Source organism: Netta rufina (genome assembly GCF_964035555.1).
Source record: "Netta rufina genome assembly, chromosome: Z".
Taxonomy (NCBI): Eukaryota; Metazoa; Chordata; class Aves; order Anseriformes; family Anatidae; genus Netta; species Netta rufina.
In genome coordinates, this window is record NC_140126.1 from 39,210,116 (window position 1) to 39,235,870 (window position 25,755).

Sequence of the window (25,755 nt, forward strand, 5' to 3'; positions counted from 1 at the left end):
GCTCTGAGCATTTTAATGGCTACATGGTGTTTCCCAGAATTACTGCACACTGAACTGCATAAAACATTTCCTGGAATTATTACCTGTAATTTTTAGTGACTAGCTAACACCCTGTGAATGCTTCAGTACAAAGTTCTGTACAAAGGCTTTTGGATACACAGTGACATCCAGTGGGGAGCTTCTGAGAAAGACAGATTGAGTCACATCACCTCTGCTTCTTTGGCTTGTCATCTGCATTAGCTACAGGGAATTGTACGCTGCCTTGTGAGTAACCGCAAAGCAGGTTAAGCTCTCCTTTTTCTGCAAGACTTTTGAAACAGGCATGCCACTACATAGGCTCTGTGCATTGCTTAATCTAACGTTTCCTGAAAGTTCATGAAGGTCTTTGTATCTATACAAGCATACAGTGCTAGCAGATTTTGTTGTTGGAAATATATTCCTGGGCACTGATAGCCCAGGGTCCAAGGTGTCAGGTTAACCCAGAACCAGTGAAATGTATAGCTCTCTTTTTGTGATGAGAGAGGCTGAATTCCTACACCATCACAAGGATAGAGGGAAAATAGCCACCTGAAAGCCTGGTGGTGCTTGGGAGTCCTTCTCTGCTCTCTCTGCTTCCTTTGCTGCATTTAGGATGCAACATGCCATCTGTATCTTCTTCTGACTAAGCCATCATCAAAACAAGTAGGCAATCTGTTTGACCAGATGTAGGTAGAGCAATGTCACACATCTACTGCTGAAATTACCTCCCATGTAATGCTACTACAGACGAGTCATAAAAAAGAACAGAAACACACCACATCTGTCCTGTAGTAGGAAGGCTGATGCCCCAAGCCATGAGAGACTTTTTTAGAATTTCATGCATGGTCACCTTTACTCCTGAGAGAACCCCTTTTAAACAGCTTACAGTTCCAAGAATAGGAATAGCAGCTATTTCAAAAGGCTAATATGAAACAGAGCATGCCGGGGAGAAGCAAGGCGGGAGACTGCCAGTGATGTCTCATAAACAGGGGGGAATTCTGCCCAACAGTGAGAGTTAATATTTCTGATTGATTTCTCTTGAAAGAATATATTTCTGTATTTCACATCAGATAGCTCTAAACTGATTTGAAAGCTGTGCCCTGCTATATTAATGATGTTCATTAAAAGAGGACCAAAACCATGTGGTTTCTTTACGACAGGCTTTTATCAAATATTTGAGCAAAATCTGCAATAATCAGGACTGGAAATTTTCTATAAAAGCATTGAAAAATGAAGTTGTTGTGCAGTCTCCTAACGAAGTCAAAGAAAAACATCTAACAATATGAAACCTGTATTAAAATTTAGAAGTAGTTGCACTGGCATTTATAATTTTTGGATGATTAAATTAATAAAACAAGTTTTACAGGAAACAAACATCTTTAATGATAAATCCAAACAAATGCCCACTGAAAATAGCTACATTGGCAGATGTCTAAGTTTATTAGTCGGGTTTTCTCAGAACAGACTCTGCAATAATTAATGGAAGGATGAGAAAGTAGTTATTGTTTTGTCAGAATAGATTGGTTTGTCTTAATCTATACCAGTTTTACTCTGGAGTGTATGTCAGGACTTTCTGACATTCCTGTACTTTAGTTCTTAGCTTTTTTTTTCCAAGCCTTTGTCACTAACAATGTTATGGGATAGCAATACATATCACAATATTTTGCAAAACAATCTACATAAAACTTTTCAGATTTGAAGTCCATGAAAGGATTAGAGCTTAAAAAATTAACAGACTTTCCTTCTTAATAGAATTTCTTCATGTGGGACCAATTAACACTTCATTCATCAGATGGATCCCCAAAACACATTAATTTATTATGAAAATTCAAAACCTATTTTTTTTTACCTACATATAGCTATTTTTTATTTATTTTATTTTTTTTTAATGATATTTGCACACAAAAACACAATGTTCTGCATGGAGAGAAGTGAAGAGGGTAGTTCAGCTGTTTGAAGACAGAACAACAGAAAAACGAGGGATATACCAAGTAAATCTTATGTTCTATCATAATAATTATAATAGTAATAAGGAACATAATGTGTAAATCTTACATAAAGACCCCAGGTGAATCTCTCCATGGATGGGAACCATGCAGCCTGCTATGGGAAAACTCACCTGGGTCCATCCAGTGCTGTATGAAACCAGGATTCTCAGTGTATGATTTACTCTACCTGTTTGTTTGTTTCCCTATATTATTAAAACAGCTGTTCTATTATGCAATTTGTTGCAGGACCTATCTTACTGAGATTTGGAAACAAACCTGTATTCTCCACCCTGTTGTAGATAATGTAACTGGATGACAAAAAATAAGACACTGTTCAACAGACTTATTTTGTTTGATAGGACATCCTCCTATTCATGGTCTGGTATTCATGATCCACAAATGTTGCTTTCACAGGGAGCAGTCAGATTCTGACCAGATTTTAGCCATGTTCAGTTAGCAGCGCAGCTCTGTTGTTCCCGGTAGGAATACTGCAGTGAGTACTGTAGTGGGTTTATGTGGCAAGGTTTTGGTAGCAGGGGGCCATAGGGGTGGTTTCTGTGAGAAAGATCTAGAAGCTGCCCCATGTTTGGGAAGGGCCCCATTGTTTTCCATAGCTGAGTCAATAAGCGATGTTGTTTTGTGCCTCTGTGAGAGCATATTTAAGACAGGGGAAAAAACGCTGTGCCACACAGCAGCTGGGAGAGTGAGAGGAGTGAGGAACAGCCTTGCAGGTGCCAAGGTCAGTGTAGAAGGAGGGGGAGAGGTGCTCCAGGTGCTGGAGCAGAAGTCCCCTGCGGCCTGTGGTGAGGACCATGGTGAAGCAGGATGTCCCCCTGCAGCCCATGGAGTACCACGGTGGAGCAGGGTTCCATGCTGCAGCCCGTGGAGGAGACCACGGTGGAGCAGGTGACCTGGCAGGAGCTGCTGCCCGTGGGGGAGCCAGGTTGGAGCAGTTTTCTTCTGAGGGATGGACCCCGTGGTACGGACCCATATCTGGAGCAGTTCTGGAAGAGCTGCTGCCTGTGGGAAGCCACGCTGGATCAGTTCATCAAGGACTGCATCCCGTGGGTGGGACCCCACAGCACAGGGGACGAGAGTGACCGAGAAGGAGCGGCAGAGAAGAAGTGCTGTAGACTGACCATAACCCCCATTTCCCCATTCCCCTGTGCCGCTCGGGGGGAGGAGGTGGAAGAGGGTGGATGGGGGGGAAGGTGCTTTTGGTTTCTTTCCTTTGTTTCTCACTTCTCTAGCTTGTTAGTAATGAGCAATAAATCTTACTATCTTCTTATGCTGAGTCTGTTTTGCCCATTACAATAATTATTGCGTGATTTTCTTGTCCTTATCTCAACCCTTGAGCCCTTTTCACATATTTTCTCCCCATTTCTCTTTGAGGAGGGGGAGTGAGAGAGCGGCTGTGGTGGAGCTCGGCTGCCCACTCGACCGGAACCACGACAAGTACCCACTTGGTGGCTCTAGGATCAACCTTCAGAATTGTTAGCAACAAAGACTGAGATGAGTTGACATGGGAAACTTTCCTTTGAATTTGGATGTTTTGATTCTGATGAGTTACCTCTCAACAGGGACCGACACCCTGAATCCTGGTACGGAGTGGATACCTCCTACCCTCTGAGTATGCATTAGTTCTTCTCTCTGCCTAAGTGTGGAAAGAGGGGGACTAGAGCACATGGAGGCTCCAGTCCCTGATCTGTGTACTTTGGTGACCAAGGTGGTGAGGTTCACTGCATGTTAGCAGCTCAGTTCACATGTAGCCATAGTTACCAGAAGAAATATACAGAGATTTCTGAGAACAGTCATTTATCTTGGTGCTGTAAAATCGTTTCTTAGGTATCAAAAAGAGCAGAAATACTAGTAGGATGGCAATTCTAAACATTATTTCCACTTCAAAACTTTCTGTAATTGGAAGTCAAATCCTGAGTCTGATTTCCTTCTTGCCTAGAGTGGTTTTATCCTATGGATTCATCTGTTTCAAGGTGAAAATGAAAGCAGAAGATGCAGGTTCAGAAATTTTCTCCGTCTCTTCTGATCTCTAACAGGAGAAGAGATCTGCAGCAAGAGGTCTCTTGCTTTTATCCCAGTTTCAGTTTGAATTTCATACACGTCATGGGAATAGCAAGAGACAAGAAACAAAGGTCAGTTGTTTTTTTTTTGTACTTGTTGTGGAAAAGGAAGTTTTTAATTGCCTTTCTGTCAAGAAACAAAGCTGTTATGTTTTATGTTTATTATGATTTATCCCATCCCATGTCAAGGTTTAATCCAAGTGCAATTAAAAGCAGGTTGATTCAGTATTTCACAACATCCTTGCCAGGAACTCAAGCTGTAGGTTCCTCCAAGGAAGCTCTCTTGAGTATTGTTTGCACTGGAAAGAAAGGGAAAAGCAGAAAACAGATTTACTCCTTTTCTCTTTTGTCTGTGGGTATATACATAAGAACATAACATTTTTTTCAAAGCAACTGTAAATGCGTTAAAACTATCATGAGAAGTGAAACTTAGAGACACCTTTATGAACGCCAGCCAAATGGCATCACCAAGTGTTCTCTGATTTTACTGGACTGATATTTGGTTTTCTGTGTGAAGTCCTTGTGCCTCAGGTGTATCTTCCTAGATAACTGAAATGATTGAGGGCTTCATTTCACTACTCAAGATTTTTGTATTTTCAAAGCATTTGCTCGACACTGATTCTGGTGAAAGCAGAGCAAGCTATAATCTTCATTGTACCCTGGAAATGTTAAAATGTGTGTGATGAGAAAAAGTCTGGATGATTGGAAAAAAGGGTGAATCTTTTTCCAGAAGACTGGAAAAAAGAATGAAGAAACCTGAATGAAGGTATGTACCCAGTATCATGCATGATGTTCACTCTGCAGAAAAGTTTGTGTCACTGTAGTATATGTTAAGTTAAACTCATTTGAAACATCAAGTTGCAAGAATATACATTTCCTTGCTATGATAGGCATGTGCTGATGTTCAGACATAAGGTGGTAATATTGATACCAATATGAACAATTTTTGTTAATTGACTTTTTATGAATATTTGAAATCTAAAATGTTTCCACAGAAATAAGGGCACCCTAATAATGTATATACCTATATTCAAAGCTACATTTTATGTGAAGGAAGAAATATGTTTCAAAAAAATAATACAGGAAAAATACCACCTGCAGTTAGAATTGTAATTTTGATTCCTATTGTATTTAACATTATAAGGAATTTAAAGTTGCCACTGTGGGTAGTGAGGAAGATCTAGTGAAATTGCCCCATTGGAAAATTTTGTTTAGAGAATTCTTGTAGGCTAGATTGCATTAACATCACTATCATGTTTACATTATACATTTTTATCGTAGATAAATGTTAAATCTTAGTGCATTGTCTTTGCTCAAAAAATGTGAAATGAAGGATGAAATACTTTGATTTTCAGTAGAATGGAAAAGAGATCAAATATATTTTTTCTAAAGCAGTTATTTGTGGAAAACAAACAAACAAACACATATCACCAGAAATTTAAAAGGTTCTTGCCATAAACTAAACACACAGACATTTGCTTCTTTGTCAGACAGTGTAAAGTATGTTTGAATGTATTCCTTATTTAACACTCTTATTTCTTTCTTCTCCATATATCTGGATAGACAATTATCAAATTTGAGTATCTTCCTACTTCAAATGTGTATGAAGTTTTCTGCATAAACAGTCACCATTGTTACTAGCTTTAGCTGGATTTAGCAGATTTGGAGAAAGATATTTTGAGTTCTCGGTTGGTTCTGTTTGCATTTTCCATGTAACAGAGAGAAATGCCAAAGAAAACAAAAACTTTTCTAACAGCATTAAAATATTTCTCTCTTTAAAAGGTGTAAGGTCACAGAAAATACCTGCTAGAGATTTTTTAAAAAAAAAAAAGGCTTTTAGAATTAGGCTGAAAAAGGGAAAGAGTTCCTCATTACCTCCCCTTGGCAGTGGGACAGAGGGGTCTCAACTCCTCTGCCCCCCTTTTTCCCAGCCCCACTGGGCTCGTGGCTGGGAGATGGGAATGGAAGGGGGGTATTGGCAGGGGGCAGTGGTACAGGACAGGAGCAGGGCTGACAACCACCTGCAGCACTGCCTGCCATGCTTGTGGGACTCAGGACACTCATTACCTGGCGAAGAGCTGCTGGCAGCATTTGACTGCTTCTGTGCTGTTGGCAGGGAAACTTGTGGAATTGAAAGCATTTGGTAATAAAATGTGGCAGTGAACAGGGACAGCAGGGACAGTCAGCATTCCTGTGGAGTAAGTAACAATTTTTCTAATGAGCAGTGAATAAGATAAGGTTTCGGATATCAGTTGCTGGGGCAAGGTTGGATTAAACATTCTGAAAATGTTTAATTTTGGGTTGAAATTTGAAATCACCCATCACCCTCTGAGATGGTTCTGTTAAATGGTACAAAATTAAAATCCTTGAAATGTGGGCTTTAAAAAAAAAAATCTGAATCATTTTATAGAATTGGATTAAGGAATTATCACTTTTTTTTTTTTTTTCCCTATAGAAATTAAATTGTGGTAATAAATCTACTACACTCTTACAATTTTGACTTCTTACCTCTTTTAATGCTTCTAAAAAGGTATGCTAATGCCTTTCTCACTTCTGGGCCACTATGCCTTCAATAAGTAAGATGGAACTATGGTACATTTATAGTAGTGCAAGTAAACACATGAACTTTTCTTCTGTTTTAAATGGATATAGTTAAGGTCTTATCTCTCTTTCCCTAGATGTTCTCCAAAATCTCCTACAAATTCTAATATCACTATTTGTTATAGGGATGGAGACACAAACACATGAAAATGACAGGTTCTTCTTGTACTTAGTGTTGGCAAATTTGGCCACATTTTAAATATGTTTGTATCTTAAATGTGATAGTAGATTTTTAGTGGATTGCTTTGCTCTTGTAACTTCTTCTGGGTAAGATGAAAGGATTTACCATGCCAGGAGTGGGTGGAATGTGATTGTCTTCTCATGGCAAATTTTATTGTTTTGTAAAGATTTCCCAGTGGCTCTTCATGATTTTATTCTTAAGACCAATGTTGTGAAATGATACCTTTTAGGAAGACTTCCTGATTCTTCAGTTATACAGAATGGTGTCATGCATTAAAATATTATGGAGGGTTGTGTTACTAATAAACTTTCAAGTGTGCTAGATCTATAACCTTGAGAAAATAGTGCAGGATTATCATTACAACATGTATGTTTTGTTGCTGCAGTGAACACAAATTGATAGGGAAGCTGGGGTTCATACAGACACATTTTTTTCAGCTACATAAAGTACCAAGTTCATTCTTCACTGAAGGAATATCAGTGCTTGAACTTTTGCCATACAATTCTGCATATCACGTGCTTCAAAAAGAAAGCTGGGAAAGTTAAATACTGGGGATAAATTTTGCCTGCTGAATCATATCTGGGCATATCTCCTGGATGACTTCTAGTATGTTCATTTTAATTTCCTCCTTAAACTGGCTGTTTCCTTGTACTTCTTCATTCAGCTTGAAGGTGAGACTTTGAAAACACGGATATGCTGCTGAGTTCCACCTTAAGATGGTTTCATTAACTTAAATGCACTGTGGGAATACCGTCAGCACAAAATTTCCTTTCATCACTAAGGCCAAAAGCTGTTCCTTTTCCACCTCACTCCTTCTCTCTTGCATTCTATTTTCATTTTACTGCTCTATTTCTGCTTTGTAATTACTTCAATATTTCTGTAGCCAGTGGTGTGTATGAGGTGTCTCATCTATAACTTGCAATTATCTCTTTTTTGCATGACAGGTGTTATACATAGACGAACAAAAAAGATAGAAAGGAAGAAACAACATATTTTTAATATCTATTCCAGTTTTCAGCAACTTTTAGAATATTGGCTTTTAATCGTGTCCAAACCAAAAATACTAGTTTTATGTAACAGGATTTTCTCTGCTGCATTTATCACAAAGATGCACTGCCACCCTGTGGACACTCACACTATGACATGCTAAACAGTACAGTACCTGCAATACAGGCTGTCATGAAACAGGCAACAGTTCCAGCAATCATAGCCCTGAAAGCACCACCGGCTATCTCCTTTCTTTTTGAGGGAGCAAGGCTTGCTAGGAAGAGAATAAAGTGTGTATAAGCCATAAATACATGTAGGTGTAAAGAAAATGAACCTGACAATTCTCCCTTCATGAGAGGAAAGCCCCAACCTGTAGCTCTAACCATGAGAAACAAGGATGGAAAACGAGACATTTCAGTGGGGCATTTGAAAGCCTCATGGCAAGGTTTGCTTGCTCCATTAAGATGGCTTGTGCCAAAAAGTAATTTATGTTTGTTTTGTCAATTCACAAGTCTGTGCCAGCTCTAAGCAGCTTTCAGAAATGAATCCCAGGCATGGCACTGGGGTCTGGCCTCGTGGCTCTTCCACACTGCCTGGCACTGCTGCTGGCACTGCAGAACCCACCTGGTCTCCCAGGGTAAAGGGATCTGACACCAATTCTGTCTGTCTGTTGAGAAACTTAGATGACTTTCCAATTTTTCTAGAGATCCAAAAAGTTTGTTCTAAAAAGGTGTTTTTTTTTTTTTTTTTTTTTTTTTTTTTTTTTTTAATACATGTAACATCTTTAGAGAAAATAGCTTATTTTATCTTTCAGATTAGAGATAGTTTGCTTACCCCAAAGCCCAAGATTTGCCATAGCTGCAACAGTTGGCAGCATGAGATATGGACACGAAGACCTATGGTCAGGGCTTGGTCCCCTCCCCTTGCTCTCAGCCCATCTCCCAGTACCTGTGCCCCAATGCCTGCATCCCCTGTGGAGCCCTCCCATACTAAGTGCTGAGCTTTGGCAAAGCAGCTGCTCAGACAGGCAAAGCTTCACCTGTCCTTCTGGGTGTTTTCTTTGGAATTTGCTTGCTAAATAAATTATTTGTGAGAGGTGTTCTTACTCAGACTTCCTATTACCAGTCCCAGGGAGCCGAAGTTGGCAAATCCACAAAGTGCATAGGTGGCAATTATTTCAGAGTGGACCTGAAAAACAAACACACATGGCTGAGTGAACTGAGACAACCCATTGTTTTAGAGGTCTGAAAACATGGCATTGTGGCCCAGTGCCCTGAATTCTGAAATCACTTTGTTTCGCTTGGTTGCTACCTGAGTGTGTGGCTTTGAGCAAAGTAAGCTCATTCTCCTCTTGAGGGTGTGCAGGCTTTCCTACCTGAGGACTCAGACTGTGTGACTGTTTTATTTTTCATGTATATTGCTGTGCCTTCCTGAATTCAGTAATAGTAATTAAAGACAAAAAAATTTCTTATCTCACTAGTGGCAATTCAGCTATTGTTTTTTCAGGGTGTGAGCCAGAACTTTAACTCAGTTTGCAGTTCATAGCTGGTCTGCCTTTATAAAACTCTGTTCAAACCTCAAGTTTCAGTATGCATTGCCTGACTTCCTTGTCCCTGGAACAAGCAGAGGGTTCCATGTGCCCAGCTACTCTGTACATGCTCCACTCTGTACATGGAAAAAGAAAAGGGAAATGTGTCTCCTCTGGAGTGGGTGCTTTGATGTGATAACAGGCAGAGGGACTTTATGATTTTGGAATGCCCAGTAGCAGTTTATTTGGTTCCTGATTTCAGCCACTTTCTTTCCCTTAGGCAACACCAGCTTATTCTGGACCTCAGGGCACAATATAGGTTACCCTTCGTCTTCCCCCCACATTCCTACCCCCCACAGGACGCAGAATGACTTTGGGTGAAATCAGGTTACAAACATATAGACAAACATAGTTCAGACATTTTGGGAAGAGATGCAACATCTCTCAGCAAATGGATTTTTGCCCCCAGGCAGCTTTGAACTCCTATTTTCTGTATTTTAAGTGCAAGCTAAAGACAGCTGAGTGAGTGTTCTAGTAGGTTTCCTATTTATCAATTTCTCTGTTTCCCTTCCTGTTTTATGAAAACCAATTTGCAGACATTTTCAATCAGTCTGCATATATGCAGGAAAATGCTTTTCAAGTGCACACTCTACCTGCTTTTCCTAGAAAAGGCTTTGTGTTTGATGATTTCTCTGCTTTCACTTGCATTCTCCTAGCTCAGAAAACAAGAAGACTTGTTATTACTGACTCAGGTGAGGTAGTTGAGAATACTGATTGTTCGCTTTCTCTGATGGAATATCTGTGACTGGATGTATTAGGGAGTTCTGAAACTGAACAGACATTAAAACTGGAAGCCAAGCTACTCTCAGATGGACTCTTGTGCCATAGCTAAAGTGGTTATTTCGCAATTTTTACAAGTGTTATGAATCAAAATTATTTTTGCATGTCAGAGCTTTTTACCACAGAAGCTAACACAGCTCTTTGTAGGTATTTCACTGAGGAAAAAAAAAATTAAAATACAGGTGGTGGGATCTGACTCAGAAAAAGCTGACTTCAAGATTAAAAAGAAAAAAAAAACTCTAAGCATTTATTTAGTTGAGAGCTATATTCCCCTTGTAGAACATGACATGACTATATTGAAGCTGATCAAAGGTCTGTCTAGCTCAGGGTCCTACCATTGGCAATGGGTACTTTTGCAAAAGTGTATTTGAACTTCCTGGCTTTCTACCTCCATTTGTAAAATACATTCCAGTAATAAGGAATGCAAGTGGTCAGGAACACGGTTTTGGTTTGTACATAGGGCAGGTATCCACATCACCATACTAGATAAAATGAAGATTAAAGGTTGTACATAAGGATGCTTCCTAAGCAGGGGTTCTCTATAGCCACAACTTACCTTGATTTGAATAGCAAAGGCCAATCCAGTTGCAAATCTAAGTATCATAGTGCTTAGAGCAAGAACAGATTTGGCACAGAGTCTGCATGGTGAGGCCAGATGGGGTAGCAGCTAGAACTGCCAAGTGGAGATGTAAGAGTCACAGCTGACAAAGTCAGCCTTGATCCCCATGTGTTCTTTGCCCTCATGCACACACCTGAGATACCCCTTGTGTTGCCATCCTCAGTGAGGTTTCTTCTTCAGTGAATTGTAGTAGAAATTAGGTATCCTGTTGGGTGAATCCAGGTGGACGTGTGAAGGACACCTGGGCTCAGGCTTCAGCTGGAAGTCCTTGTGCATACTAACCTTCATTGGCAATTGAAACAAACTGGCTGGGCTCAGTGTGGCAGGGGAGGTGTACACCATGTAATACACGTTTTGTACTACTGCCTTCTGCACAGAGGACAATAACTTCAATCACAGGTGTGCCATGGACCACGGAGTGTCAATAATATCTTAAAAGATATCTTAAATAATATCTTAAAAGCTAGAGCTATCTGGATGCCTTTCCTGAAACATGAGGCTTGGGTAAACCTCTGTGGACAGCAATATCCTCTAGTTCTTGCCCAGGATTTTCATAGGAGAGTATCTCATAGGGAAGTTCTAGTTAAGAATGAGTTAAAAAGAAACCTTGAAGACAGACTTGGTCATTAGTGCACTGTTCTGTGGGACAGTGAACATTCCTCAAAACTCCCCTTACCAAAGTCTGTATCTTTCTTTGCTATGTTTGTTAGAGATATCTAGGGTGACGACAGTCATGGCAGCCTCACAGGGCAATGCTGTATTTTAATAATTAAACTTTTGCTGAAAACTGTTGCTGAAAGATACATTTTAATATGCTGCCATTATCCCTCTGTGACCTTATTATAATGCCAGTTGACTCACAGCAGAAAATAATTAGATCCAATAAATCTCCAGAATAAAAAATGTTACTTACAGTCATATACTGTTTCACACCATTAATGTACATGCTCCCACCCTTTTCTCTGTTGTTAATCAGTTTTGAGAGGCGTTCGTATGCCACAAATTCATTGAAGAAAGTTTTGTAACCTAGGAGTCCACCAACAATAAAGCTGTCTTCCCAATCTACTCCCATCATGAAGGAGAATGGCATGAAGATATATGAACAAATGTTCTGAAAAATATATAAGACAAAGGGATGGTCAAAAGGCATGATTGGTCAATGAACAATGGCCAATGATAAATTCTTGAAATTTAAAATAAGGATGGTTTTATTTCAGCACAGGAACATTGGTATTGATCTCTTACTGCCAACACATCCATGAGACTGGGAATTTTTAATAAGCAGGTATGTTTGAGCAATTTGAAAACAAACAGAAAATCTAGATCTAACAAAGTAATCCGGTATATCCTTAATTTTACACTTGAAATAAAACAGAAGTTTTCTTGCCTTTTTTTCTTTCAGATTGGACACTGTTTGAAGCAAACTGAGGACTGAGTTAAAAGAGCAATATGAGAAAAGAGAAATCCAGTTCATGTGCTAATTAAATCAAGTCTATCAATGAACAGGCTTTAATAATCATGTTATTGGACTTCAACTGGTGTACACAAAGGGCTTGACTCGGCAGAAAAGCTGTATTCCTAAGATAATTAGAGGTATATGGGTTTTTTTCCTACCATAAAACCTATGCAAGAGAAATAAATAGCATATCCCACTATAGGCTTTTTTTATATATGAAAGAAAATACATCCAGTGGTGAAAAGGTTTGGTCAGATGGTCTCTTGTGAATTTAACTGAAGTGTTTGAGCAATTACTATTTCTCATTGTTTTCTCTGCCCCCAGAAAGAATGATCCCACACAAACTTCTTCCTTTCCTGTTAAGGACAGAAATACTCAGCAAGTCAGTATGTCCACAACATAGTCCCACAAAATCAGCCTAAACTTAAGGTCCCCAGCTAGACCTAATCCAGCAATGGAACTGAACATAACAAATGTTAGTGTGTCTCTGAAGGGATGGCTGAACGCAACATGTCTTTGGGTTGCATCTCCTTGTGGGTTACCAATTCATCCAAATCCTGCTCCATCCAGCAGTTATTAAAATACCACCCTTTCAATGAATATGGCTGAGGTATGCATAAATGTGTCTCTCCTCTGCTGTGGGTGCCTAGTGTGGTGGCAGCTGAGTAGGGTAGCATCTTAATATTGCTGAATCCATATCTGCTGTGAGTGTCTATAGACTTCTCCAACACTTGCATTACAGTGCTATATCCATGTTTCACACTGCCCTTTTATCAGGAGGTTGCAAAACAAATAGCTCAAATCCACTGAAACAAGATAGTTTGATTGGGTCAAAAAGATGTATTAACCTAAGTTAAAAAACAAGTTCTGTTTAAAGCTGTTTGCTCAGCTGACTGATTTGGGTGCAGTTTTACAATATAATTACACTGAAAACTGAGCAATATTGAGTAAGCATGGGTTCAGACAAGTTCAGCCTTGTCCCATTGTCCTTATCTAGATGAAGTCAGTGAGCATTAAGGACTTGATGTGGCTATCTGAAGCTAAAGACACTTTAATGTTTAGCAGAAAGAGATGTTAGTGGCTTAGCAAGTGTCAAATCTGAGATGTTGCCAAGTCAGAGGGGGTGGGCATTAGCATACAATGCTTGGTAAAAGTACTCTGCTGGTTATCAAGAACAACCCAGAGGGAAACTACGTGGACTAATGGATACAGAAATACATACATGGCAACAATTTTCTCCTTTGGCTGTAAATGGCTGTAAAGACATTTTTTTAAAGAACATGCACACAAAAATATAAAGTTTTAGATCATATTACAAATAAAATTAAAACAAACAAACAAACAACAACAGCAAACCATGCAGACACTTAATTTGAGAAAGGCAAGTTATGTATGTATATAGGCTGAATTAAGGACCTGAAGACCATACCTCGAAATTCAGCTGTGGATAGTCAAACAGGTTGCCCACCCAAGAGAGAGCTGAGTCAATGAAAGCCAGCAGGGCAAGGAAGGAGATCAGGTTCACAGCGATGTTTGCCACCAGCAGAATGGAGCTAGATGCACCTTGACTGGCTGCCTCAAGCAGGTTCTTTGATTCACTTTATCAGTGAAAACAAAACCAGTGTGTGAATCATAGAATCATTAAGGTTGACCTCCAAGACCAAAGACCTCCAAGATCATCTGGTCCAACCGTCCCCCAGCCACCAATATCACCCACTAAACCACGTCCCTAAGCACTACATCCAACTTTTCTTTAACCACCCCCAGGGATGGTGATGCCACCACTAACCTGGGCAACCCATTCCAATGAGTGACTGCTCTTTCTGAGAAGAAATTTCTCCTAATATCCAACCTAAACCTCTCTTGGCCTGGCACAACTTGGGGCCATTCCCTCTTGTCCTAAAAACATTTGTTTTGCGGCATTTTGTAACAAAATATGGACAGTTTGTAATTCAAGATCAAATAATGGAACTAAAAGTAACGTTGATGTGATTAGAAATTAAATTCCGTAACCATAGAATCACAGAATGGTTTGGGTTGGATGGGACCCATCCAGTTCCAACTCCCCTTCAGGGACACCTTCCACTAGACCAGGTTGCTAAAAGCCCCATCCAACCTGGCTTTAAACACTTCAAAGGATGGGGAATCACTACTTCTCTGGGCAAACTGTTCCAGTGCCTCTCCCATATTACCACTCCCATAGTAAAGAACTTCTTTTGAATATCTAATCTAAACCTACTCTTTAATGACTAGGGGGAGTAGATTCTGGCCTGTATACTCTTGGGAGCCACTAGGAGGGTGTGCCTTTAGTTCCTTGAGGACAAATTCTGGCACAGTTGGGGCAGGGATGCAGCCGTCGGGCAGGCTCTGGATCAGACCAGTGTGCTGCAACTGCCTGAGGCACTGCTGGGATGGGGGAGTGGGCACTACTCTTCTTGAGGCAGCCCTTGCAGAGATGCCCCAGGCTGATAAAGAGCAGCTTCTCACAAGCCTTTCTACTTTGTCAGCTCTGAGGCAAGCAAGTCTCCCTGCAGATGAGCAATATTTGCTGCTGCCATTACTGAAAGCATCAGTTTCTCCACCTTTGTTTTTGTTTGCTTGTATTTACAGATTTGTTGCAAAGCAAAGAGCAACTAGGAACATCTTTTGGTGGTTCACGTTGGGCAGGAATTTCTTTTGCTCTTTGAAGAGTTTATTGTCCAGCCCTCTTCCATGACAGCTCTATGCCTGCCCCAGTGAATGGTGGTCCCTTCACACAGGTGTAGCAGGGCATGCTGCACTTGAATACAGAAACTATTAGCTTAGTGTACAGTGTAATTAATTACCTTCACACCTACCATGTGCTGCCCCCAAACCTTAGTTATTCTTCTAAATCTCATTTTTGCATGAGTATCACTATTAACTAGTCTATTTCAGCTTACCTTTTTGCCATTTTAAGGTCACTCTTCAAAGTTACTTGAGGCTTTTCAGTTTCTGGCCAGAATAGTTTGGAGGTGGCTAATGATGCTGGTGCTGACATGACAGAAGCAGTCAGTAGGTGAGAGGCAGAAATCTAGAATTTCAGGTGACAGAAAACATGCTGTAATAACTGCATCATGAACATCATAAGCAAACATGTAAACAACATGTAAAAAACAAGAAAAATCTTTAAAAGTTTGGATAATTTTCTACAAGGGGTCATTAAAAAGATCACATTACTCATAGGGAAAAAAATAAAATGAGCAATATAGGACAGAGCTAATTGGAGACAGGAAGAATCTAAGATGTTAAAAGAGTAATTGCTCCATGAGGTAAGCTGCTTCTCCCTCATCTAGTGGCAAAGCAAAGATCAAAATAAAGAAACAAAGAAACAAGAAAGCAAGATCCATGGAGGAGACCAAAAAAAAAAAGCCAGGTCTGGGGTGTAGCAATAGTGGAGTGGATGAGTGAGAGCCAGCCTTCCCCTAAACTATGCCCCTCACTGGCAGAAAATTGTTTTTGTCACTTGAAGTTGTGTTTTATAAAAAATACAGGGCCTAACATAATTTCCTCTATTACCCTTTCACCCTTTTTCCACAAATTTCTACATAAAACTTCCTCTTTGCTAACTTTTGCAGTATTTCCATCTCTCCTCTTCTTGTTTTACTTTGTCTTTTCAGACAACCCTGCCTTCTTGCCTCTGCCTCTCCACTGTATTTTATCCAGATATTGAATGTTCATTAACCATCCCCTGATGATTCTGATCATAAATCATATCTTCAACTCTGTTTTTTCTGTCTAATGTTGTGCTATCAGCCCCTTGGCAGACAAGACATTTCCTACTTGTGTTTGCACAGCATTACTGGAACCTCAGTCACAAGTGGACTCTTTAGGCTTGTATGCCTAGCATCCATTCCTGAAGGACATAATCAATATCACTGCTGCAGGCATTGCTCCATTAGCACATTCCATGTTAGTTCATCTGGACTGTAGTAAAGTACACAAATTAGTAACTTCATTGCAGCTATGGCAAGAAGACTCTGTACTACTTAGGTAGAAGTTCATGATACTTAAGATCAGGTCTTGATGTCTTTTTTTACCGTCAGGAGACAGGGAATTTTTTGTGGTTAATTCCTTAAAAAAAAAACCAACATATATATATATATAAAAAATATATAATATATATATATATATATATACATATAAATTATATATATAAAAATTATATATATAAATTATTATATATATATATATATATATATATATATATATATATATATATATATATAAATCCAGGAATATAAAATAAAACAAAACTAAAAAATTAAACAAAAAATAAAATAAAAATAAAAATAAAAATAAAAGGAATGACGTGTGGATACCTGCCAGCATTTTACCTAGGCTTCTGTACTTGCATGATTTAAGACAGAAAATGTATTTTTCAGTTCTTCTTCCTTTTCTTACCCCAAAAGAAATATATGCACCTAAGACACTTCCAGCAATAGTGGAGAATCCTGCTGTCATGACTGCATGGAGTTCAGATTTGGTGATGTATGGTAAGTAGGGCCTTACCAGGAGAGGAGACTCTGTCTGGAAGTGAAGAACAACCAACAAATGAAGAACCACCTAATAAATCTTCAGAGGTTTATTAACAGGTCAGGAAAATCAGTGGCTGCATTGCACATTCCTAGGTGTTTTTTACTAGTTAATCTTTGTGCTAATGAATGCTCTGAATATAATATTTTTTTTGTTTTTTTTTTTTTTTCCCCAAGAGGGAAAATTGTACCAACATCCATCTCGTCTGTAGATAGTTCTTGTTGTTTTAAAGTCTACCCCAAACCTAGTGGAATTGTCAGGAAATCCCAACCCAGTTTTGAATGAGTTAGAAACAGCCATGGGTCTGAGCTGCAGTTAAACCTGTATGTCATGTGAAACATGCATACCAACCAGTATTTATAGGTTGAACTCAGGTTAAAGCTCTGAGTCCTCTGGTATGTGTGTGAGCACATCCTGGGGGTAGTATAATATGGACATACTGGTTTAAGTCTGTAAGAAGTACTAAACAGTGGGGCACTGCTGCAAAATAACTATCATGTGTTAGCATTGTTTCTGTGTTTGGACATTACTTGGTGATCTTTTCCCAGTGTTTTCAAGATGGGCACAGACACTGCTGTAGTGTTGTTTTATTGGATTTTCCCATTAGTTGGGAAATTAGTCTGTCTCATGCTTTCCTGTCTAAGGCCTTGCAAAGCCAAGCCTGGATCTTATTTTTTTCTGAATTATCTGTCTTTCTGCCCTTGCCTACCTCATGAAAGTTCTTTTCTTCCTATTTGCCTTTTCCTTCTTATTTGAAAAAAAAAATATATTTTTTTCATAGCCTTGGAGTAGTCTTGTAGTCATTTTAAGGGAGATCTATCACCTATATTTATGCTTAAATTTCTGTTGAGAAGAGATACGGTTCCCAAAACCTGCCCCATTTTGTATCACCGCCAACACTTAGCAGAATTCAGTCTTTCTGGAAATCAACCACCAGTCACTCTGTACTGTAGTCCTTACTTCATATGAAATGAGGATTATTGTTTTTATACACAGATGCTTGCTGAGCAGCCATCTTTCACAATAATCAGGAATCCTATACTAGTATGTTTTTCTATGCTTCAACTCACCTGTCCCACAAATATGTTACCAGCAGCTACAAAAGACTCAACAGGAGTTGTCCCCATAAAAATGTGCATTATCCAGCCAACCTAAAGTTATTAAAAAAGAAAAAAAAGGAGACATTGGTCTGCCTAATAAATGTACTTCTTGAATTAATCACGTCAATGTCAGAGTTCTGAGACGCCTTAAAATATTTCCCGAGTTAATGATTCCAACACCAAGATATTGTCCATTCATATAATAGTAGCATGCTTAAATAAGACAGAGGAATAATGATTTAAAAGAATTGAGAGTACAATTCTGAAAGACCCCAGGCTCCTCCTGAACATGGAACTGAGTTACTAGAAGCAGATATTTTAATGTGTCCTTATTATTTATATGCCTGTCCATATGGACTTTGATCATATACAGGGAGAAAATGTAAAATTTTATTAAGGCTCAAAATACATATTAGAAATTTTAGCACATGGTATTTCAGCTAGGTTAGGTTTGTGGTGATAATGTAACAATCCTTGGAATGAGAAGGTCAAAGGACTTTTGAAGTTTATCTAGAAATATGCTTTAACCACTACCATACAAAAAGATCTTTTCCCTCATCTGCTAAGTTCTTTGGGCAGACAGGGCAGAAAGACTATTTGTAGACTTGCTATTATGCTGTTGGACACTGACACTGGACCTAGGACCTGACTGAAATGAACACTTAAAGAATGAGGTGAGGAAACATCTGCTGATCTTAGTCAGAGACACAAGTTCTCTGGGGATCTGTGACAGGGAAGTGCTTGCAATTGCTTCTGCAGTGCTTAGCAGTTGGCAACAATCCACTGGCTGTGGTCTAACTTCAATCATACATTTTGGGGAATGGACATGGGGCAGATGGATGGAAGGATGGAAGGAAGATTTAAAACCTAACAACTACTGTGATATTAACAATAAGACCATGCTGGTGGAAGAAAGCATTCTAGATGATGTCAGTTAGGATTTTGTGGCTGTAACATTCAAAACTATTTCTAGGTTAAAAATAAACTACCTCCCACATGTCCATCCCAGAACAGCTTGGACTGGGCCAGTGTTACATGTGTTTAAGAGGTGTCCTGTAGTAGGCAAATGAGAATCTACTGGTGACTATTCCTACCTTTCCAACGAGCCATTGCATGATTCCGAGGTGATACAGCATAGACATTACTGTGCTGAAGAAAACCACAATTGGCAGGACCTGATTTAGAAACACAAAATCATTAACACTTCGAGAGTGTTTTTTCTGTCCTTGATTCTGTAGGTTACTTAATTTTTGAAAAAGATGTTCATGTTTTTTAAGATACACTTAGAGGTCTTGAAAACTGATCATTAAGCTTACACTTATGCTGTAAAACTTTTAACTTTCTAGACTTTTTGTGTGTGTTTGTGCTGGAATTGTTTTTTATGTATCTGTTTAGTTCTCTGATAGGACAGCAATAGTTTTGAAACAGTCTGGTTTAATATGATACACATTTGTTGATAGCTATGTTTGAGACAGCTCAAACAACTACTGGGCACTGGCATCTACAAAGACTTGGATATGTACATCTGTAGACTTTGAAAACCACGAAATATGTACAGTGGGACTGTAGCATAGAATTCAGAAGTCAGCTTCCGTGTGTGTGTTAAAAAACAAACAAACAAACAAACAAACAAACAAACAAAAAACATAAAACTTTTTAGAGTGCTATATAAACATTGGGAGACAAATCCATCAGAAGATGGGGAGATTCTGATGGAGACTGTAACTGACTTATTTCCCAGAATCAAGGACAGCTTCCTTAGAAAGCTCAAACAGTGTAGCTGCTTCCTAATAACACACTATATCAAAATCCTCTTTCCTTTGTTATTCAGTGCTATTAATAACATTATATGACAGTGTAATGACAATGGGGTACATTCAAGAACTCTGTAATTGTGAATGCAGACACAGTCTACATAAAAACAAATTCACAGGTGTACACTTTTTAAATACAAGGAGTCTCTAAGTATCTCTCCTTCAGTTGAGACTGAAGGAAGAACATTTTCCTTAAATATGACTTAAAATAATTCCAACAATGCCTAACCCACTGTGTGACAGGTTATTAACTGTGTTAGTTTTTCATACTGAATAAAACTGGTATCACTTGGTTTTCAAGTATGTTAAACGTGTAGGAGCTCAGCATTTTGTATGTAACAGGAAGAAATATCCCCCAGAAAGGTCCAGAATTAGGCAGACAAGTTTGTTATAGCTAAAACAGCACTATTAGAAATAATAAGCTTTTATGTATGTTCAACCAAGGTCATAATACATCATAAAGAAAAGAAGTGAACAGAACAAGAAAGAACAAAATGCATTGTTTGTTCAGAACTTGCTGGTAAATTAATGCTGTTCCTTTCTAGAGAAAAGTTAATACAAACAACAATTTTGATAAAACTCTGGAGACTCAGTTTAGATGATCAAAGGTCAGCTGTATATATTGGATGGTAAAAATCATAAGTCAAGTGTCTTTCACTCTGAATGGATGCTACCATGGTATGTACATTTCTAGCTGAAGGAGTGAGGAGACAATGTTCTGCCTGTGCTGGGTGACAGCCAGCATCCCTCTGCCTCACTTCTTGTGCACTTTCCTCTGAAAATAGCTTAGATAACTCTAAAAGATGCTTTTCCATTTTTGAGTTGCAGGCAGTTCTGGATGTAGCATTAGTCTTTATGAAACAGGGAGTTTTTTTTTTTTTTTTTTTTTTTAATATCTGCCTTCACTGCATAAAGAAACTGGGGACTACTTTGGAAGTAAACTCTCCTGCCTGAATTCCCAATGACTTAATGTGGTATCTATTATGTTATGTCTTCATCAGAAAATAGTAGCAACCGTTTAACAGGTAAATAATTGTTGCAATGATCTGTCACAACCAGGCTAGCATTTATCTAGGTCATAACAAAGTGACAGGGAAAAAAGTATATGCAAACCATTACTCTAAAATAAGCAGAATGGAAATAAACTACTTGCAATCCGTTGCATAGCAGTGGGTTTTCAATTGCACTGCCTGCAGACATAAATGTAATGAAAAACACTTAACAACTTAACAACTGAAAACAAAACAAACAACAAAAAAAAACCCAAACCACATGAACTGTTTTGCAGAAAGGCACCCTGCTGTACTAATACACTGAAATGTTAAGTCAGTGGTTTTGAAACTTGGGAGAAAGGACAGAACAACCTCAAGAAAACTCCTCTGGTCCCATGTCTGTATGGTTCCTCTCTCCCTGAGAGTGAGAGAAGGAGAAATGTCACTTTCAGTCTGGGCCTATGTGGGACTGCATATTGCAGATTGGATGAGAGTTGGAGAACAGAGGGGGAAGGAACATCATGTGTTGCTCACCATCCTCTCCCTCATAGAATCATTAAGGTTGGAAAAAACCTCCACGATCATCTAGTCCAACTGTCCACCTACCACTAATATTACCCATTAAACCATATCCCTAAGCACCATGTCCAACCTTTCCTTAAACACCCCCAGGGATGGTGCCACCACCACCTCCCTGGCCTCCAATGCCTGACTACCCTTTCTGAGAAGAAATGTCTCCTAATTTCCAACCTCAACTTTCTCTGGAGCAACTTGAGCCCATTCCTCATCCTTCGCAAGTTATCTGTGAGAGGAGGCCAAACCCCTCCTCCTTGTTGCAGTGCCCAAAGGAGGAGAGTAAGAGTCATGGCATCAATAACATCAGATGGTTCCTTCTCATGGCCTTAGGCATGGAATCTAAGAACAACTTCCCTCTCTAACTATGGGACATCTACATACATTGTGTATGTAAGAATACCTGCATGGCAAGGGGAGGTAGTGGTGCAATATTATTTGTAATTAGCTGTGTTTCATTTGTTGGTTAAATGAAAAATGTAATAATGAATAAATTTAATGAGCACTGTGAAAAATCCCATTATATTTCCATTGAGAACTGATATGAAAGATCTCCTTAGAATTACATTTATATGGCTTGCTAATCTCACTAGAAATCTAGGCTTAGAAGCCTAACTCCCTGCTTCTTGAAGCAAACCTTGCCTTTTGTAGTCAACAGAGGAGATGACTCAATATTAAGGTATTGTCCAACTACTTGACTACTCAAGTGTGATAAACGCAAGAGAAACTTTGTGTGATCGCACTCACCAGACTTAGTAATAGACCTAAAAGAGTGTTTCTGCTAGTTCAGAGTATTTTTTCTTACAGTAAAACAATGTGCATTAGCTTGTTTATGTGGGCAAGTTTTTTCAGAACTCTGAAACTCTGCATCTGCATACACAAACATGCATGTGAAAAACCCTAATGACTATGACTAATTAGTGTTTCTGTGACTAAAAGGCACAAAGGCTGTAGAGGGACTTGCCAGAATGCCTGTGGGGGATATGTCTACTCTGGAAGCCACATGCATCTAACACAGCAGAAAACTGAGGTGTCTCTGCTTATTTCTAAGGATGCAATATGGATGTGATTGGGCTCTGATAGCTTTCTGCAAAGAGGTACTGTTACTTGTTTACTCCCTCTCCTGAGCTAAGCCAAGATTGAGAGGTTTCATTTTTTGAACACACTTTGGAATAATCATGGGTCAAAATCTGGTCAGCTCAGCACTATATGCAGATTTGATAAAATATTTGAAAGACACAAAAGTATTTTTGACCATCTTAATGTCTAAAAAAGTGACAAGTGTTTCAAGAGATAATAGGCTGGCTGTCACTCATGACCATCATGACCATTGTAGAAAGACAGAAATCTCTTCCTACAGAATTAGAGGATGGAGGATGTTTTGTCATGCGATGTGTTTATCTGCCACTCTGTTTACTGTACATATTCCTATACCAAGACATATGCAGCTCTGAAAATCAACTCTTTTTTTTTTTTTTTTTTTTTTTTTTGTGCTTGTTATCATCTTCTAGAAACTCCACATACAGTAAAACTAGTGGATGTTTGCATACATGGAAGCAAACTTTTGACAGTCTGGTCGATAGTTATGGCTTTAGTCAGCAAAATGTTTTGCATCATCTCAGAAACATTATAAAATTAACTTGAAAAATCATATTCAGAATGCACTGTGCAGAAACACAGGACAATAGCATTTGGGTTGGGGTTAGGGATAAAATCATTTCACACCCAAAATATGTAATCATGAATGCAAGTTGCCATTTGACTGCTTAATAGAGTACAGGTGAGAAAAGACTGAAAAGTGAAACAAAAGGAAGAGAAAATACTGTAATTAAAATGTAATTTCTATTCCTTGCTGAAATGCTTCTTTTTTTTTTTTTTTTCCTGTTAAATTATTATGAGTATTCTTAATAACAGCATATTTTATAGATAACATTTTAAAAATTATTATTATTCTTAAGAAGTGATAGTGCTAAGTCTATATCTAGTTTGGAGTACCACATTCAGGCAAGAAAGAGGTAATTTTGTAAGCCCATGGTCAGACATCTGAAGTTCATGACAGCAGTCTCTGTCTGATCAGAGGAATGGTCCCTAGTAGAGTCCTTATACATTCTGCATTGTTTTTGTTGTTGTTGATGTTATTTTGAACATATAAATGTTCTTGATTCCAGACTAGTAAGTGTCATGGCATGGACTCTATGTGGGAACAAAACCAGACATCATCCCGTTACATGGTGAAGAACATAGAGATGTTTTACAGCATTTTCCCTACAAATTCTAAGGGAGAGCAGGGGAATCTCCATGGGATCACATGAATGCCAGACATGACTCAATGCAATTCTTTGTGCTTATGCATGGGCCACTTCTACTTAGTATATGGATACAAGGAGGCTCTCCACTTCTACAGGAGCGAGGTCTGTGAGGCAGTGGTCTACACAGCACTTTAGGATAGTACAACATAACAACATAACATAGTATAGCAACTTTACTTGTGGAGGGGGGAGGAAAGATAGGCTTGAGATAATATTTGTTTCAGCAGGACCAGGGAGGAGTCCTTGTAGAAGCATGTTCCAGAGTCTTGTATACTTGTAATATAAGTTGCTGTAACTGTACTAAACACGTGTAATCTCACTCAGTGCCTGGCAATAAATGAAGGGCTTTATCATAGAATCACAAAATCACAGAGTGGTTTGGGTTGGAAGGGACCATAAAGATCATCCAGTTCCAACCCCCCTGCCATGGGCAGGGATACCTCCCACTAGTCCAGCTTGCTCAAAGCCCCTTCTAACCTGGCTTTAAACACTCGCAGGGGTGGGACATACACAGCTTCTCTGGGCAACCTGTTCCTGCGCCTCACCACCCTCAGATTAAAGAATTTCTTCCACATATCTATTCTAAATCTACCCTAGTTTAAAACCATTACTCCTTGTCCTATCACTACAATCCCTGATATGGAAGGTTCCCACAATATCTATTCAGAGTAGAATAAGGAAGAGTTTTCCTCTTAGCTGATCTGTATGGTTACTGCACTGGTATCAGAAGATATATATTTCCCAAACATACGCTTCCTTTCTCTGTTGCCTGTCTATACAGTATATATAAAAGCTTCCTTACCTTAAAAGCAAATAAATGATCTGTATACTTTTCACCAAACACAAACTTAGCACCTGTGTCAGAGTACTCCAAAAAAGTCTACAAAGAGAAAGCAAATGAAATTAGTCATAGGCTCCATGTCCATGATAAAAAATATGCAAATATTGCTAGTCCATGTCCAAGATAAAAATTATGCAAATATTGCTGGTCTTCCCGCAGCTATCAGGTGAGGTCCAAGGAGCTTGTGCTCTGCTCTTTATGGGTACAGGCTTAACTGACTGTGTCTGGCTGAATCAGGGGTCTCTGCTCTGTTCTTCTATGAATGCAGATTATTTCAAACTGTGTAGATGAACAGCACGGTGCAAGTTTTCCTGTTGCACCCAAAAAAATAAAGGCAATAAACTATAATAAAATAAAACTGAATTTTTTAATCTTGATATTATGGAGTATTCCTATACTCCCTTAATGTTAATATGTACAATAAATTACAGTTTAAATTTAACAGTTGAACTCGTGAGTTGTGAAAAGAGTAGCCAAAAGCTGTCATAAAAGAAGCTTTTACTTTTTACTTCTGGTATTGTGGTGCAGTTTTATACTCCTGTTGACAACATATGCTATTAATGATTCTGTTTAAAACGGAAATGTAATAGCCAGGGTAACGAGTTGTGAGAGGAGTAGCTGTAAACTATACGGAGCTAACAAAAGGGGGCACTAGACCCACTTCAGTCAAAATTGGAAGGGGAGGCTGAGAATCTGGTGACAAAACCCAGATGACTCCTGCTGCTTGCAGATTAGCAGCCAGACAGACGTCAGACCTGTGCCTTCACTCCCTCACGGAAACGGTACATTCTGCACTGTCTTGATTTAAATGCACTTAATTATCTGTACTGTGAAGAACAGTTGTGTCAGTAGTATCCCTGGGGTGGAAACTCTGAATGTCCTTCAGTGGGTACTCTCTGATCTGCTTTTTGGATTTATCTTAATTATTACCTTTCAGCAATTGCCTTTTTAAAAAAGAAATTTTACCTGCAGACTGCTGTAGAGACACCTGTGGCAGGATCCTGTCTCCTCCCTAAAGATCCCTTACTGCTTGCAGCAAGCTGTTTTGTCTGGTCCCAACTGTGAATTTTGCCACTTGTACTTGAATTTAGTTTTTTACGTGTTGTGAGAACTATGAAATGGCACTGTGACCACGACCTTGGGCTATTCTGAGGATAATGATTGTTCTGCCTTGCTAAATCCCAAGGCTTTTCATCACAGCAGCATTATCAGAAGGATGTTTTGGAGTTGGACCAAGTCTAAGAGTTTCTATAAGTGTCATGGAACATTAGTTTTT

The 25,755-nt window shown here is 39.0% G+C and overlaps 1 protein-coding gene across 1 annotated transcript in view; it reads right to left on the reverse strand.

Moving 5' to 3' along the window:
- Positions 1–4,268: 4,268 nt before the first annotated feature.
- The window catches only part of SLC28A3 (solute carrier family 28 member 3), a gene marked incomplete at both ends in the record, with an annotated part of 42,888 nt that continues 21,401 nt past the window's right edge, over positions 4,269–25,755 (reverse strand). Inside the window, 11 exons of the mRNA XM_084305569.1 lie at positions 4,269–4,383; positions 6,152–6,275; positions 8,029–8,127; positions 8,960–9,041; positions 11,754–11,951; positions 13,726–13,894; positions 15,218–15,348; positions 16,719–16,844; positions 17,921–18,001; positions 19,045–19,125; positions 24,441–24,518. Of these exons, the coding sequence (XP_084161695.1) occupies positions 4,269–4,383; positions 6,152–6,275; positions 8,029–8,127; positions 8,960–9,041; positions 11,754–11,951; positions 13,726–13,894; positions 15,218–15,348; positions 16,719–16,844; positions 17,921–18,001; positions 19,045–19,125; positions 24,441–24,518 (1,284 nt within the window). The remainder of the gene's footprint in view (positions 4,384–6,151; positions 6,276–8,028; positions 8,128–8,959; positions 9,042–11,753; positions 11,952–13,725; positions 13,895–15,217; positions 15,349–16,718; positions 16,845–17,920; positions 18,002–19,044; positions 19,126–24,440; positions 24,519–25,755) is intronic.